Source organism: Chelonoidis abingdonii, chromosome 1 (genome assembly GCF_003597395.2).
Source record: "Chelonoidis abingdonii isolate Lonesome George chromosome 1, CheloAbing_2.0, whole genome shotgun sequence".
Taxonomy (NCBI): Eukaryota; Metazoa; Chordata; order Testudines; family Testudinidae; genus Chelonoidis; species Chelonoidis abingdonii.
The window spans coordinates 41,064,486-41,083,079 of record NC_133769.1 but is presented as its reverse complement, the minus strand read 5'-3'; the positions used below and the strand labels follow the sequence as shown (position 1 = coordinate 41,083,079).

The following is an 18,594-nucleotide window of genomic DNA, read 5'->3' as shown; positions in this document are numbered from 1 at the left end:
CCAGTGAGAGATACATAAGAACAGTCATACTGAGTCAGACCAAAGGTCCATCTAGCCCAGTATCCTGTCTTCCGATAGTGGCCAGTGCCAGGTGCTTCAAAGGGAATAAACAGAACAGGGCAATTATCAAGTAATCCATCCCTAGCTTCTGACAAACAGAGGCTAGGGACACCATTCTGGCTAAGAGACTGATGGACCTATCCTCCATGAATTTATCTAGCTCTTTTTTTGAACCATTATAGTCTTGGCCTTCAAAACATCCTCTGGCAAAAAGTTCCACAGGTTGACTGTGCACAGACATACTTCCTTTTGTATGACCAATTAGTATCTATTTCGGGCTCCCTGAATACTGTTTTAATTAACAAGGAACAGTTTCACACTGCAGATACATAATTAAATATTTTTAAATATATAATATTCATAGCTCTCCCTTTCACCTCAAACATATTATCAGTATCCATCAAAATACAAAACCAAAACTGCATAAAGTCAACAAGAGGGGAAATAGCATCATTTGTACATTCTCAGACATTACCACCCCAGATATTAGCAAATAAGAATACTAGAATGGCAGCTTTCAAAGTAACATTTCCAGAGACTGTAATGATGGTGGATGGATTGAAGACTAAGTTACACAAGAAGAAAATACGACTACAAAAGCCACATTGAATAATGTTGAACAAGTATACATCTGCCAGTTTAATGTAGAAGGGACTGTCAACAGCATAAATCATAGAAAATGAACGCTTATATTAAGTACTGGGTAGTTTATATGGAACAAGCTAAGTTGGCAAAGTGATCCTGTTTAGGTCAACTGACTTACAAGCTGCAGTCGAATATTTGAGAGAGAGAGAGAGAGAGAGAGAGAATATATATCACCCACAAACATGTTAAAGCTAAATATATTTTTCTGCTAGGAATTCCGAGTGCAAATAAGTACAGTCCCCCCCAATACTGATTTCTATACTGTATTTTATAAAAAAAAATTACTCAGTTGCTTTTCCCCCTCCAGCCTGCAAAACAATTCTCTAAAAGACTGATGTTAATATGAAGGTTCACAAGAAATGAACTACTCAGTTAAAGGAATCATAGCTTCAGATAAGCAATGATAAGCTTACTCCTCCATTAAAGAGGATCATACATCCCTGCAGAGTAAAAGCATTAACCACATTTTGGGGATAAGTACTATTAATTCATCATCTGTCAAAAATATATCAGATTTCTGATTTGTTATTTTTGTCTTCATATAAAAACAGTTACATTTGGATGTTCAAAGATCACTGTGTGCCAACACCTAGACATCACTAATTACATTGTGGTGAGGAGAAAAGAAAGTTGTTCAGCTCTCCAAACATTAATTTAACAAGGCATGTGGACTGTTGATTGTTGTTGGTCCATTAAACCTATGATCCATGGTTGTGTCAAAATAAGCATTGCTGCTGAAGTGTGGTTGCAGATACATCCAAATGAACTGTTTCAATGACTTAACAGCACTTTGTTTTTGCCTCGTTTAATTTTCCACTACTAAAGAAGCAACAGCATCTCCAGTTTATAGTGAAAAATAAAACAAGGCCATTATGAAGATCACGTAACACAGAGTTCTGAAGCCCAGAGTGGAGGTTTACTGCTATATGGAAGTCTGCTGCTGGTCACAGGAGCATAAGTGGCAGCTGCTGCAACTGTTTCCTCTTCTTGATCTTCCTGTACCTCAGTGAGATCTTCTGTCTCTGCAAATGGATTTTCCAAACGTTTCAAAACCTCTCTTACCTAGGGAGAAAGCCACAACATTTTGCAGTAAGAAATTAAGAAGTAAAAACTGAACCTTTGATGAGTTCAAAGGAATCTGAAAAGCTGTATTTAATGGATAAGCAGTCTATGAAGAGCCACAAATGAAAGGTGAAACATGTGATACACTGATATAATCTAAACTGAAAATGGAGCTCTGCAATTATTTTATTGTCTATTGTAGCCTGCATGGAACTCGGTATGAGTAACAGCAATTGGGAGGCTTATATTATTCAAAATAAAGTACCTGAACACCTTTACATTAACATCAATACTAGACATATGTTAATTATATCTGCACACTGTAGTATTTAAACATAACGTTGAGCTAAATATGATCAAAAGTGATCACATTTTAAAACACCATTTGGCAAATAGGGTTTTAAGCAACGCTGAATGGTAATACTGTACCTCTGTGAAGTCTCCATTTTCAGCTGCTTCAATGGCATTCTGAGCAATGTAATTTCTCAAGATATATTTTGGATTGTTTGAATTCATAATCTTCACACGTTCAGCATTCCAGACCTCAGCATTACTAACACTTTCTCTCTCTTTTACTAATCGTACTCTAAGAATAAGCAAGAAGAAACAAATTAAGAATTTTGTTTGCTTCAAGATTCTTTTTTTAAAATTTGGACCCATTTTCCTGAATTAGCAAGCGTAAATGGGAATTTCAAGATGAGAACATGGCCTACAGTCCTCCCTGTTGGTCTGGAAAGCTCTGCCATTTTTAAATTTAATCTACAAAAACTCTACCTCCCACCTCAGTTAAGAACTAGTTTCACAGTCCATTAGATGCAGCAAATTGAAGTACAGCATGTGCTAAGTGGCAGGCACACACATTTCTCTTGAAGACTTCACATTTTTGAAAATATCATTGCTTATTTGAAGACCTGACAGGTAGAACATGCCGCATAAGACATCACATGAATGTTCCTGCACTTTAAGGAATCAACTCTGAAGCTTTTTTATTAACTTTATTGTATATTTAAGTTTCTTGCATGCTTACAATGGTAGAGACATGGGACACAGTCAAGAATCAGATCTATGACTGATACTTATTCCTGCTACAATTCTCAGATGTAGTGAAGAGGGTCAGCCACAGGAAGCCAGCTGTGACTGCCATCACAAGTTAAAGCAGGACTTTGCCTGCCCTAATTTACACTGCTGGTGTAATAGGCTTCTACACTATAACAACCCCACCAGCTCTGGGCCAGCAGATTCCTACCTTCACAGGAGAACTTCTGTTGGGAAACTCCAGCTATCTTAAAGTCTCTTGGTACTTCTATGAAGCACCAAGTGACTTAGGGGTAAAGAGAATGTGGATTCTATTGTTTTGCTTTACCTTATGCTCCCCACATGCTCTTCTAAATTCAAATACAATACATCTTGACAGTAAGAGTACTGAGTATCTTTAGTTGCTTTATTATTGTGTGGATTTTTCCCTCAGGCGAAGTAGTATTAGATTGGTGAAGTACCCTAAAGGTTGGACAGCTCCAGTGTAAGTCATGTTTTGGTAATATATTTACTAACAATCCAAACTAATACAATAAAGTTTAGGTATATGTTAGAATTGAAGTCAAAATACCCAATTGCATCCAAATGTCTGTACGTATGTGTACCAATGCACCGAACTGGATTTAATACTAATTAAGTTATGAAATTTCCAAGGAAAAATATTGTTGAACATGTGGGAGTTTTATTCTAACTTTTGTAGCTTATTCACTTTCTATTTTTTTTTTTTGCACCACCTACATCTGTTCTATGTTGTAAAGCTTTTGAGGCTGGGCCCAGGCTGTCTTCTATTTGTAGAGGGCTATGTACTGTTGCTCAGTATAGCAGAACCTCAAAGATACGAGCACCAGAGTCACCGACTGACTGGTCAACTGGACACCATGCAATCAGGCAACGACGGAGACAAAAAAAAACTAAAACAAACATACCCCCCCCCCCCCCCGCCAGCGAATACTGTACTGTGCCTATATTGCATCTTAAAGGTAGGCACATCTGGGCTGCCTGTCCTCACCTCCACCCCCTACTCACCATCAGGTAAGAGGTGAAGACGCTGAAGTTCACAGGTACAGCTGTTAGCCCCTGGGCAGCAGCAGCACTGGGGTCTGCACCGCTTTCCTGTAAACCACAGGTACAAGTTCCCCACATTCCCTCTGTGGTCAGGAGCGGGACAAACCTGCAAACTCAGTCCCAGCCCTGGAAAGAAACTTCCTGAGCTCCTGCTGGAACCTGACCTGGAGAATGAACAGCTGGAACTGGAGCCCAACCTCCTGCCTACATGCTGCACTCTGGATGAGCAGCTCAATTTTAAAGGGCCACAGCCTGCACCGTGCACCCACTGATGGTGTGGTGCCCCAGGGTGCCTCACTCATCACCCTTGCAGTGAGGGGGCTAGAACCATCTGCCTATCCCCATCCCCACTTGCTGGGCAGCCACTTACAAGTAGCAGATTACTCCTCGGGAATTCTGCACCACTGCACATGCAGAATTTAATGTTGTGTGCACAGAATCTCCTCCTCCTCCCACAGAAATGGGCTGTAGAGCTGTGGCTGCCATTAGGGGCTACTGGACCCGGCAGAGCCCAGTTTGCAAATAAAAGATGCTGCAGGAGGTGGTGGGGAGGAAGAGCTGGAGGGTTGAGGGCAGCTGCAGTTCTTCACATGCCCTGAAGGAAGGAGGCAGTGTGCAGGAAACTCCACCCAAGCCCAGGACCCACCATCAGGCTGTTTCCCTCTCTGAAGCCCTGGGCTCTCTGGGAGTTAGGATATGTAGGTGTCTGGGCTGGGACGGGGGACTGTGGGGCTCTGACAGGGAGGGGGCAGAAAAACAGGAGTTTCTTTAACTCCCTACTCCTGGGGGAATTTTTGTGTGCGTCAGACATAGTCACTGACTGGTATTTTGAAATAAGTTACCAAAATAATTGAAACTGGCCTGATTATATAGTGTTATTTATTTTAAAATATTGTGTGCAGAATTTATTTTTCGTTGCAGAATTCCCCAAGAAGTAGGAGGTGAAGACGCTGAAGTTCACAGGCAAAGCTGTTAGCCCCTGCTCCGAGCAGTCCTCCCTGAGGAGCATCCCAGAACCTCTTTTGCAGTTATGAACATTTCAGTGTTACAGTCAACCTCCATTCCCGAGGAGTCCGTAACCCTGAGGTTCTACTGTAGGTATGACAGCACAAATGTATTGCAGGTAATATTTAATAATCTCACCTGTATTTCTGCAGCCATTCTTTCCAGTGTCTTTTATTTTTACTCAGTAAGTCAGCTGCTGTTAATTGCTGCAGTTTAGAAAACTGCTCTATGCGTTCTAATTCTTTATTTATATTAGCTTTTGTTCCAATTAATGCAAACAGTTGAGGATTAGACTGAGCCAACATTAGCATCATGGAAAGTTGTCTGCAGGGAAGAGGAAAATTATATCAGACATTAAACTCACAGTAACAGGCAAGGACTAGCTTTTTGTAGCCAGATTACTTTAGCAAGCAAGCAAAGTAACCTTGTTTTTTTGTCAGCAAAGCTAAATACCCTGTATCCTATGATAAAGACTACATCTTACTATGCAAAAGTATATTAATTTTACTGTTATCTCCCTCCTCCCATTTGTTTAATCTACTTCTTGTGTTGTATCAAACCTAGATTGTAAGGCTAAGAATTCACAGCCATCTAGGGGATTTAGATGCACAATTTCCCCCTGAAATTAATGAGTTGTGTGTCTAAATGCCCTAGAGAGCTTTGAAAATTGCAGCCTTGTGTTTGTAAAGTGCCAAGCATAATGGGATTTCACTTTTACTTGGGGACCCTAGGTACTACTATTATAAAAACAACATTGTGTCATAGAAAAGGAAGCAAACACACTTTAGAAGAATGTGATTCATTCATTACTTCTCCTGCAACTCTGTATAAAGTCTGACTGCGGCAGCTCCAGGCCCCAGCACGCCAAGCGCGGTCTTGGGCAGCAAGCCACGGGAGGCACTCGGCCAGCGCTGTGAGGGCGGCAGGCAGGCTGCCCTTGGTGGCTTTCCTGTGGAGGGTCCGCTGGTCCCACAGCTTTGGAGGATCTCCCGCAGGCACGCCTGCGGGAGGTCTGCCGAAGCCTCAGGACCAGCTGACAGTCCGCAGGCATGCCTGCGGGAGGCAGCCTGCCTGCCATGCTTGGGGCAGCAGAATTCCTAGAGTTGCCTCTGAGTCTGACTATAGTATCTCAGAAGGACTGACTTGTGTATAATCAACAGATTTAATCCTTATTACAAGATTTATGTTTAGGCTCCAGGTTTGGTCTACACTGAAATCATAATCTAGTAATATCAATTGGCTTCTTAAGTATTAATTTCCTCCTTTTCCAATTTACTGGAACTCAAGTGCCCATCTACTCCAAGGTGATAAACAACCAATAGCATCTCGATGTGACATCAGAAATGTGTGATCATTCCTACTGCTCCGAGAAGCTTAATTAACAGACACTTTTATTCACATTGACAATTCTGAGAAAAAAGGTAAATGTAATTATGTTGGCTTCTGCAGCACCAGGCACACAAAATGTCTGCCAAATAAACAGGGAAACAATTAATAGATCTTTGAAAAATATACAAAATTTTTCATACTAGAAACAAAGAAGAACAACACTAAAAGGCAGTTTCACTAGAATGCTCTTTCTACTTTCCACTGTTTCTGTGATGCAAAACAGCTGTAATCCTGATGTTACTGGCCACCTGAGTCACGTTTACAGCAGCTCTGCATTGCTGAATGGTGCAGAGCAGCTGGAGTGTACCAGTGAATCTGGCCCTAAAGATGGAAACTGATTAGTTCTGAGGATTTGTAACAGTATCCAGAGCATCTAATATATTTTAATTGTATTTAGCACAGTGATTGAAAGATACTGCTACCTCGTAGCTTGTTAGTACACGTGAAAGGGGTTTTGGTGATTTAAATCCAGTTTTTAGTGAATTGTGTCCTTATCACTAAACTACCAAATTTGACACTCATTAGCTTACTCATCAGAGAAGCCAAATGTGGAAAAAGACAACTAGTCTCTCAAGCCAGGGTTAGAATGTCCCGACAGGGGAGCACAGGAAAACTTGCACTGCTGTTGATCTTATATTCCTGGTCTGTGGATAGTCAGACTGTCACTCCAGCACCTTTAATGATCACTAAACTCATTTAAACATTGAAGAGCATATAAAAAACAGCTATGTATTGATAGTATGCCTGAAAACATGATTCAAAATTGTCATTGTTTACTTCAGTCATACCTTGGATCCATCTGAGGCCTGAAAGCAACTTTTAGTTCTTCCAAGGAAGCACATTGCATGGCAATCTTTTCCAGGAAATCTTCCAATTTTAGAGGATCCAAATCGCCCAAGAAAGAGCTCAGCAACCGGAAAGTATTTGTAAAGTCTCCACCTGAACACAAGATTTTATTGTTCAGACATAAGACAGTCTAATTTGACTTCAACTTAAAGTTTATAGTCTAATTTGTTTCTATTAGATACATCCAACTTTCTGAAGGAAGGTTCATTTGTGGTCAGTGGAATATGATTCTCTGATCAGTTATTTTTCTAATGTGCGAAACAAGACAACCAAGTTATGTCCTGTTTTCATCACTAACCTGTGAGATGCATAGTTTCTAGAAGTTCAGACACCAATTTATCATCATCTTCTAATTCCAAATGAATGAGGCCTAGCTTCTTCCTCATCTTCTGCAAATAATGCCTCTCAAATTCTGCATCATACTCCTCTTTGAGAATGAGTTCACTGATCTCCAAGGGCAGCTCTGGGGCTAAAGCTTCGGCAAGCTTCCCTAGATTCCACTTGCAGATCTCTGGCTGTTTGTTATAAGCATAGCGCCCTGCATTATCTGAACCATTGCAAATGTGTTCTGGGTCATATCTACAGATAAAGAAGAAATGGTTAGCAGTCTTCTTCTAGTTAACTGAGAGTGACTACTGTGTTAGATCCTTTAGGAGACTAGAAAGTGCAAGAAGGAAGAGTGCTTTTAGTTCTGACATTCCTCCAAAACTATGAATCTAAGCATGTGCTTGCATTGCCTTTCCTTAGAGTAAACCCAAGATCTTTCAAAGAAAAGAACCATACTAGAAAATGAACAAGTTATACACATACAGATGTGACAACGACAGACAGTTAGAAATAGTTAGGTCAAGGAATACAAACAATTAGGGCTAACTTAATTGGACTCGCCACATATAAGGCATAAGAAAATCCACTTCGGAGGATGTTGAAAAGAAATGAAAATCAGGAAAAGCATGAGGATTATTTTGCACAGCAAACACACAATTGTACATTTCAGGTAATTAAACTATACTGACCTGTCCATAAACCCAAAAGGGCCATAGTCAATAGTAAGTCCTACTATGCTCATATTATCTGTATTCAGCACACCATGGCAAAATCCAACACATTGCCATTCAGCAACCATCCTTGCTGTCCGCTTTGTTACCTAAGAAACAAACACTTCAACTTTGATTACGACTTAAACATTTCTATATATTTCAAGGGATTTATCATTTTAACCTAAACTGTGTTATTTTACAAGACACGACTGCATTATATTGTAGGGCTTGAAATTCAGGGGGGAGGAAGTTACTTTCACTGAAGTATGGCCTCCTGCTCCACTAACCTAGTTACCTCCCCAAAAGCAAACAGCGATTTAGCCCAAGTCCCAGCAGCAGCAACATTTTATCAGCATGTCCCCCAAACTAAAGGTCTGCTCCTACTGAAATAAATATCAATAAATAAAATTCATATTGACTTCAATGGGAGCAGGATCTGGCCCTCAGGATGTATAAACAAAATAAGTTTCATTAGCCTAAATGCTGTGTGTCTGTCTCCTTCGTTCATTATGACTATTTTCCACTCCCACTTTTTTCCCCCATGCCATTTTCTTTCCTACTATATCTATCTTAACTGACAAGCCAGCCCCATACAACTTGGCCCTGTGAGTCACAATGGCTCCCTTACTGTAGCCTGCCAGTGAATTTGTTAATGGCAAGCTGAAAGAAGTGGGAACCAGAGAACGGGTGTGTGGGGTGGGGGGCAGAACAGATGCAAGAGGCTAGGCGTGAAAGAACAAGGGAAGTAACTACTAGCACACGATGAAACTAAGGGCACCTGTCCAAGAATCACAAAGAGGGCTTCTAACAAAAGGTCAGAACCACTAGACTAAGGAAACCCCTTTTAGCTAAAAAATGATCCAAATTAAACAAACCATCATTCCAGTCTTTGCAACAAATATCTCCTGTTGTCCACTTCTAATTCCAGAACCAGAGCTATATGATTTCCCCATAAGAGGAAGTGCAAGTTGGGGGTGGGGGGGAAATAAAACTTACAAAGATTTAGAAAAACGAAGAAGTGTTATACAAGGATCTTCAGTGTTAGACTTTTTGGTAGGGAAATATCACATTCCTTACCTACGCTAAGGAAACAATAAAGATCCAAAGCTAAGCAAAAAAGGCAGGAAATGCCAAAACTGAAGTTTCACATACAAGCTGAACTCTTCCTCGTTGTATCCATGCATTACAACAGTTCTGTAATTACTTTTCCATAGTATTGTTTCTGCAGTGAACAAGTTAGATGAGGTATAGTGCATAGAGAAAGGGATGCAATATTTTTGAACAACATCAATTTCTTCATTTCAGTATTATTTGCCAACCAAAATGAAGTCTGTTCCAAGAAAACAGTCATTTTTCTTTTAAAATAAAACTAATTTGTAAATCTATTACTGAACTACTATCAATATAAAATCACATGACAGGAACTATGATTTTCAAATCCTCAAAACCTGGTCAAATCAAAACCTATTTGCACCAGAGCACTGACTTCTCCGAAACAGCTATCAACTTGTCAAATTTCAAACTTCCTATCCTTCCTTCTAGAGCTGTCTAAGGTAGCAAAAGTGTTTTTAGAACAGGAAAGCCATCTTTACACAACCCTCATTGTCAAAAATGGCAGAACTGTCTTTGCTTAAACTTTCATCAAAATCAACCAACAGGGGCAGAGATAAAGCCTGGAAAAATTTCAGCCCCAGGGAACAAAGTTCCAAGAAATTAGAGAAACAGAAAGAAGGTTTAGAACGCCAACATTTTGGAAACCTTAACTTTATGCATTCCCCTCACCACCATTTTCCAGGTTCCTTGCCGGCCTGCACTATAATGCTTTCAAGCAAAACACTTTATATGGGTTCCACACTGCTCAGAAGGGCGGTAAAAAGCCATATGACACAAGATACTCCAAGTAGCTACATGTGCACAGAACTGATTAGTAATACGCTATAAACAAGTGCAAGCCTCCACACTCTGCGTTATGGCTCTATGCCAGAGAGATGAGATACCATCACAGAGTAAAATGAAGCACAAAGATGAGATCCAGGCTATTTAAAACAAAAGCCACCATAATAATGATAAAGAAATGTGAACTGTAGGGTGTCACTGCATAAAACGATTTGTTATTCTAGCAAATTTCTGTTGTTTTTTTAAACTGCCAATTAAAAGTTTGTAATGCGGTTAAAACATGGATCATTCCCAGAGAAGCATCCGCTGATTAGAATGAGGTTGTCTGTGTTCTAGCTTCATTTAACACCTCTGTCCATCACCAATTTCTATACTTTGATTTTTTACAAGCAAATTTTACAAAAAGAGCTTGGGAAATACTATATGTAACTGAAGCCCACCACTTTAAAAGGCCTGTTTACATTTTACCCTACTACTATAACAAAGATTTGAAAAAAAGAGAGAAATCTGTTTTCTCTATACACAAAGTAATATCAAATGCACGCACTTTTGCTATTTCTCTTGTTTAGTCAGTTTCCTTCACAGTGCAAAAGAGGCGGCAAAAACATTTTAATATATTATGGGCAGGGCACAAAGTACTGCCTTTCAAGGTTGTCCAACACTTCCATTATAAGACCATATTTTCAGTTGCTTATAACTGCCAAAACTTTAAGTGTCTGGTCTGAAATTTTAAATGTCAGGTGCTTGCCTCAGGATGAATTTTTGTGGAAACTATCACTCCCTTCCAAGGAGAAAAATATGTTGTTTTGCCCTTCTTAAAAAATACTGGTGACCTTTTCTTTGAAAAGTTCTTGCACCCCTATGCTTTGGAGCAGAGAAATGAAATTTGGACGAGGGTGGCATATGTATTATATATGCCTTTTCCAATCCCTGTGAAAACATGCCCAAGTAATAAGCCTATGAAAAGTAACAGCTGACACTTGGAACAGGTTACCAAGGGAGGTTGTGGAATCCACATCATTTGATGTTTTTAAGAACAGATTAGACAAATTTCTATTAGGGAGGGCTTAGGTATACTTAATTCTGCTGCCTCAGTGTTTGAGGATGGTCTGCACAACCTTTTGAGGTCCCTTTCAGCCCCACATTTCCACCATTCTGTACTCAGTAGCAACTTAGATTTTAGCAGCTGAAATCTCCAAAGATTGTCTGAACTGAGCAAGCTCCAGCCTGAGGCTGGAGCAGGACTTTCCCTGCAATTGCAGCTCCGGACTGTTGTGCGCATGCTGGGTCCTGCCACTTGAGCTGAGAGAACAGGAAGGCTGTCTCTCCTGCACTCTCAATGACTCCTCTGCTTGAGCCAGGCAGCGCAGAGGAGGAAGCTGACTGATTTGAATCTGGAGGGTACAACAGATCAACGGGGGGGGGGGGGGGGAAGAGGAGAAGACGGGAGAAGTTTGTGAAAGGAAGTTGGGAGGAGGCGGATGAAACTGTCAGGAAGATGGGGAGGGGGTAAATAGGGACATAGGGTATATGTGAGGCAGGAGAATGGGTGAAGGAGTCAGGTGGGAAAGCATGTGGGGGAAATTGGGAGCCAGCAGATAGGAGCATGAAACAGTCTGGATGAAGAGCAAGGTGGTGGAAACAGGGACTGGCTAGGCAAGTTCACTGGCATTTGTGGTGGGAGCCTGGAGGAGTGAGACTAGGATTTACTAAGTCAGCAGGGACAACATGTTTAAGGAGTGGAGACTGGGATGAGGAGTCTGGGATGGAAACAGCCAGGACTGGGACAGTGACAGGTTGGAGAGAATGGGATGGGGTCAAGTTCGGGTGGAATGGGCATAGAGTCTGTGCCCACTTGAACACAATCCCCTCCAGAGCCTGGAATGCAACCCGAGATTCCTAAGCGTCAGTGTTCCTAGGCTGTCACCACATATCTATGAAACCCACTGGCAAAGTGCCCTCTCTCCTGCTGGTCCACAGAAACATGACAACCTATTACTGCTATCATATATTCTATTAGCTCAAGCAACAGAGGTCTATTGGGAATCAAGCAGTTGCACCCCTGCTGATGATATAGGTGTCTATGATGGCATGTGATGGAATTTGTGTTTTCACTTTGCTTTTTTAAAAACCCAGGAAATAGAACACAAAAACCAAGTTAAAAGACTATTAAGATTGCAAAGTCACACACATAGAATTCGGAAATGCCAGAATTAAAGTTGCCTTTGCAATCTGAATTTGGCACCCTTGTGCAGACTCATTAGAATTCAGTCTTTAATTACACGACCTCATACTGTTTTTCCCACACAAGGCTCCTGCCTCATTCAGGACACAGGATGGACCTACTCTAGGGATGAACCACAGTTGTGTAGCAAAGGAAACTCTTTTCTAGGAACCTTGCTTCATTTGTGCAGAAGTAGGAAGATGTCTAGTGAACGAGGAAGGGGACTGCAGGGAGAGAAAGGACAGTCATAGGCCAGGGCTGCCCTGGAGAACTGGATTTATAAATGTCTAGGCCACAGAGTCCCTGGCATCATATAGGAAAGTCACTTAAAACTTTTCATAGGGGGTCACACTAACTGTTCCTCGGTGCTGAGCATTCACAACTGCAGCTGAAGTCAGTGGGAGATGTGCTATATAATACTAAGTTCTCTGAAAAATCAGCTCATGGCATCTCAAACTGAGTACCCAAAAGGAGTGAACTTTTAACCTTAGTTCCTATGCTTCAGTCCCCCATCTGTAAATTGGGGATAATTATACTCGCCCATCTCACAGGTGCGTTGTGAATATAAATGAATGTTTGTGAAGCATTCAGATACAATGATTAAGCCATAGAAAAATCCATGAGGAAATAAATAATTCTGTTATTTCTGCTATTCTGAATAGCAGTCAACAAGAGAGCACCATCCATGCTGTGCACTGAATGAGACAGGGGTCCTGTGGAAAAATAGTATATGATCACGTAACTGAAGATCATCATAATGTGTGTGCACAAAGGGGCCAAATTAAGCTTGCACAGGCAACCCAAATTCTGGAATTTTATAACCTGAGAACCTGACTTGCAACCTTAATGTTTTAATGTAGTTTTTTGAGTGCAGTATTATATATAAAATGACTAAGACCATAATAATTAGCAGGTGGGGAAGAGGTAGATCTACTACCTCAAACTAGTTTAAAACTTTTTCAACTAGATTTAAAGTAAAACTGTCTAAGGCTGAAGACAGGACAAGAATCAACGATTAAATAGGGGAAAAAAATCAATTTGAGGGATTTTGTCAGAACACAGTTCTGTTTGTAGCATTTACAAAAATTATTCTAAAATAGGATTTTTGTTGTTCATTTTAAGCTTCCTAAAGTAGCTGCTGGCTAGTTCTTGCTAACCTTGACAGCTCTAACAAAGTCTTCTGGAGTACTGAACTAGGTATCAAGTGAAATGGCTTGTTTTGTTTTACTGGCAAATTTCTCTTCTTTCACAAACACCTCCTTAAGTTGCATCATGTGGCTAGGCTAAAACTTTTCATTCTTCCTTTAAGAAAATCAGAAAAGCCCAGAAGGCAAGTCCCATGCTGCTTTCCAGTTTCCCAACTTAGGTATAGTATTTAAATTGAGTGTACTGGACAGAGCCCCAGAAAAACACATAATATTTGGAATGTACAATTACTGAAATAGAAACAGAAGGATATCATCTTCCCTAACCCCTTATTTTGCTCATTGAAATAAAGGAAGATACACTTAATTTCCACCACCTTACAATCAACTAAGGAAACTGTGTGAAAAGTGGTGTTAACACAATATCAGTGTTTTGATGTATAAGTGCACAACAGTCAGGAAATTTAAAGTTATAATTCCCACAATAACTTCAGCTCATCAACATTACATATTTCTATTAAGGCATAAATTTAGCAGTATATTATATAAATATACACACCCCCCCCCAAAGCTACATGTCTGCTAACAGCTCAAGTAATGATTATTGAGAAAACCATAACTGAATGTTCTGACTTCTGAGCATTTAAATTGTGACCCTTTAATTTACATTCTTCTCAGTTAACATCCTTTTTTCCCACCCATTACAAAATGAGAAGAGACCCTTTTTACATTCTAACTCATTACCTCATCGTCAGCCAATCAGGGTCCAGAACTCCCCAACATTCTGATGCACTCAATTTATTATGTGTAGTCTTTTACAGCTCTTCAAAAGCCAGGGGAATCTTGATTTGCTGGTGAGGAGGTAACTAGTCTCTTAGGTACATTTCAGTATATAGTTCTATCAGAAATGTTTTCTCCAAAAAAAATCATAAAAAGTTAACACCCCATATTCCTCACAGATGAAGTTCTTGTAACCTACTTCTACAAATACTATGAAAGGAAACAATTATCAGCCTCATACCTCTCTGAAGAAAGCAGCATTCCTCTGAACACTGTTGTCAGAGTAAGCCTGCTGGATTTCTGGATAGAAAGTGCTGATCACATAATTAAGCATCTGTATTCGAATATCATTTCTGTTAACACTGGGACCTTTGCGTCCTGTGTATTCATCTGTTGGTTTAAAAATCTCAAAAGATCCAAACCTGTTTTAAAATAATTAAGACACTTCTTATTTATATTACAGCAATAAGAAACTACCATTTAGAAATTTTGTTACCATAGTACCATCTCCTTAATTTAGGCCCCAGTCCTGCAAATGACAGAGATCATCAAAATAACAGAGCCCCACCGAAGCACCACACTGCAAATATGTGCATCCATGTGCTGCCAATTGAAGGATCAGGGACCTTAGTGAGCATTAACGGCTAATTCTTAACAGCACCTTAAAAATATTCAGCAGAAGACAATGATTATATGGTGAACCTATTTTAAAAAGTAACAGCAAACTAAAATAAAATACTGCCTACACAAATGAAAGCCATCCTGCAAAAAATTGGAAAAGAGATTTTCCAAGCTTTATATATTTCCTACTCCTCAGCCTTTCATTAGGAATTTGTTACTTTGCAATGGGCCACAGATCTTCCATAGAGTCCTAATATAGTTTCAAGCAGGAACTACCGTCCATCTCTAATACACCTCTACCTCGATATAATGCTGTCCTCGGGAGCCAAAAAATCTTACTGCGTTATATTGAACTTGATTTGATCCGCCGGAATGCGCAGCTCCCCCCCCCCCCCAGAGGGCTGCTTTACCATGTTATATCCGAATTTGTGTTATATCGGATGGCATTATATCGGGATAGAGGTGTATGTAGAGTCACATTTATCACAATCTACACTTTGACAATTTTATTCCTATCTTAAAACCCTTCATTAAGTGGCCCTTAAAATAGTCCTCTCCCACATAATAGCTACCCACCAGCATCAGGAGTATCATAAAGAAGGCTCTTCTTTACCAAGACTTGAAATTTTTTTTAAAATGCATGAAGCTTAAAAAATTCGACAAAGATGCCGGTGCATCCCATCTACTGGATGGAAAACACAGAGTTCCACCAGTCTAGCACTGAAGAACTAAGATCCCAGAATGAGAATCATACATAGATGGTCTTGTTAGAGAAACAGTGTATTCCAAACAGGATCCTGGTTTTAACAAGAAAAAAATTGAAAACAGGCTTCTCTTTACCTTATAAACGTGGAAGCTATTCTCAGGACAATTGTACATCTTTCATTTTTTGGATTTCCATCATAGAATATGTCCCGAACAACTTTTGAATCAGATGTTACACAAGTTCCAGCCCTTGTTGTAGGTATACCTAGATGAAACATGGCCTCACTACACAGGAATTCTCTTATACTCGACCGCAGGACCTTTCGACCATCAGCTTGTCTGTAAACCAAAACAGTAATACTACTTAGCTCTTGTGTAACACTTCTCATTCCTACATCTCAAAACATTTTACAAAAACAGGGTATCATGACCTCCATTTTCTAGGTGGAGAAATGAAGGCCCAAAAGTCAAGTGACTTGTCCAAAGTTGCCCAACATCTCCTAGCACTACCTATTGTAAATTGAAACTCTCTCCTTAATGGTAAGATTTATTTTTGGTATTAATACCAACATTCATAGTAGAAATAAAGTTAACATATCTAGCCTCCTTCCCAATCATCTCTTCTGTACACTCCTTAAGCTTATCCAATATTTAAATTCTGTAAAACACATTGTTAATGGAACACAAGAGCCAGCAGAACTGTTTCCACCATTTTTTAAAGAGCTTTTTAAACATATAGTCTTCTGCAAAGGAGCTCAAAATCAATGACTCAGTCTGTGCAGGTAATCCACTCTAGCACCTTTTGACTTGTTTACCTATTGTTTCCCCGCTACTTCTACGACTAAAGCTCCATGCTAATGCAAACAACATGCTGGCAGCTACCACTATTTTAACTACCAGGAGAAGATCCTGGCTGAGCTTAGTTAAACAATACAGCAGAAAAAAAAACTGGTGGCTGTTACACACTAGCACTCCCACCACTGTTACCAAAGCTCTGGCAATAACAAAGGTGGAAAATTTGAGGGAGAATGTCTACTGGGGAAGGAAAGAAACAACAAATCCAAAGTGCAGGAAATATAACCAGTTTCATCCTTCACACTAAAATATCTTTATTTTCATCTCATCTCTTTTGTACCACTTCTTAACTTTATCTTTTTTAACCAAACATTATGATTGCGGTAGGGATGATGAAAAATCAGGGTTAAGAGTAGGGCCCTACCAAATTCACAGTCCATTTTGGTCAATTTCACGGTCATAGGATTTTTTAAAAAATCATAAGTTTCATTTAAATCTGAAATTTCATGATGTTGTAAGTGTAGGGGCCTGACCCAAGAGGAGTTGTGGGGGGGGTCACAAGGTTATTGTGGGGGGGGGGAGGGCGCGGCGCTGTGGTATTGCTACCCTTACTTCTGTGCTGCTGCTTACAGCAGCACTGCTTTCAAAGCTGGCCAGCTAGAGAGCAGTGACTGCTGGCCGGGATCCCAACTCCAAAGGCAACGTTGCCGCCAATAGCAATGCAAAAGTAAGGATGGCATGGTATGGTACTGCCACCCTTACTGCTGCCTGTAGAGCTGGGCCCTCTGTCAGCAGCTGCCACTCTTTGGCCGCCCAGCACTGAAGGCAGCAGCACAGAAGTAAGGGTGGCAATACCATACCATCCTTCTGCACTGCTGCTGATGGGGTGCTACCTTCAGAGCTGGGTGCCTGGCCAACAACTGACGCTCTCCTGCCATCTAGCTCTGGTCAGTGCAGAAGTAAAGGTGGCAATACCATGACCCCCCCCCCCCCAATAACCTTGCAACTCCCCCTACAAATTCCATTTGGGTCAGGACCCCCAATTAGAGAAATATTGGTCTCACCCATGAAATCTGTATAATATAAAGTAAAAGCACAGAGACGAGATTTCACAGGGGGAGACCACATTTCATAGTCTGTGCAGTGTTTTTCATGGCTGTGAATTTGGTAGGGCTCTAGTTAAGAGGTGTACATTACAAGTTCTGTACCTTAAAATGTGGTCCATAACATGAAACAAATTGAGAATCACTGACAATGTAATTAGACAACTATTCATGGCTAACTGAGGTGCAAAGAAAACATCTTTTCTTGAAGTCACTTTCTAAATTATTACTTAGTGAGCTTGTGGATGCACAAAAATATTTCTCTTTGCTAAGCTTGTATTACATCAAGTTTAGTTAAGAGTGCATTGGAATCATTCTTTCAGTTTACTTGACAGGAGACTGCTAGATAATTGACTTTGTAAAATAGAGGCTGTGAAACAGTAAGATTATGACAAGAACTATACACACATTAAATAATTTGGTGTGGCAAATCATATGTTGACTGGTTAACTGGCACTGGGCCACAACAGGCCTGCCAAATATATACTGAAGATTTAATTTATAACGGGACTTACAAACATAAAAATCACACTCAGAGATTTGGCATACAGAGTTCTTTAGGTATGACTGTGGTCACTGAACTGTCTACAACCTACTCAACCATTTTTTATTTATTCCCTGAAGCTCCCCCCCCCCCTTTTTTTTTTTTTTTTTTAGAATAAACTGGAAGCTATTTAGTTGTTAGCTCAATCCTTTCATAGAGGTCTGGACTACACTAACTTTTCTGGAGACTCTCTCACCAATGCAGCTCCACTCATGAGCACACTAGTTAGACAGGGCCATAGGGTACTGGGAGACCCATTAAACCCATTCTCAGCACTCCCATTATCAGAACGGGCCAACAATGCAGCCATTTAATCTCTCTCTACATGCACCATCAAATACCCCACTGACAACTTGATGGGGCAGCAGAAGGAGAACGTGAGTGCCCAATCTATGCTACCACGCACCCCCAGCTGCCACCAAACGCGTCCTGGGCATTAGCAAGGCCCACAGTGGTAGGCAAAGGCTTCTCGGCTGGGGACACTGTGGTCACTACAAAACGCATGGTGGGAGGGGCTCCCAAGGGGTGAAGTGACTCAGGCTGGACTGGGGTGGGGGGAAGTGGCAGAGGCCCCTAAAGCTCCGCGCTAACTCCCCAGGCGCAGCAGCCCCTGCAGCATTCTCCCAGCGGGACG

At 40.6% G+C, this 18,594-nt stretch overlaps 1 protein-coding gene across 1 annotated transcript; it reads right to left on the bottom strand.

The window, feature by feature from the left end:
• Positions 1 to 303: 303 nt before the first annotated feature.
• Positions 304 to 18,512, bottom strand: SELENOO (selenoprotein O). Its single transcript, XM_032769406.2, has 8 exons — positions 15,654 to 18,512; positions 14,434 to 14,614; positions 8,124 to 8,254; positions 7,406 to 7,686; positions 7,050 to 7,200; positions 5,011 to 5,196; positions 2,197 to 2,353; positions 304 to 1,767 (listed from the first exon to the last, which is right to left on the bottom strand). The coding sequence occupies exons 1-8, from the start codon at positions 15,905 to 15,907 to the stop codon at positions 1,576 to 1,578; spliced, it is 1,533 nt and encodes a 510-aa protein (XP_032625297.1). The 5' UTR covers positions 15,908 to 18,512; the 3' UTR covers positions 304 to 1,575.
• Between the last annotated feature and the right edge of the window lie 82 nt (positions 18,513 to 18,594).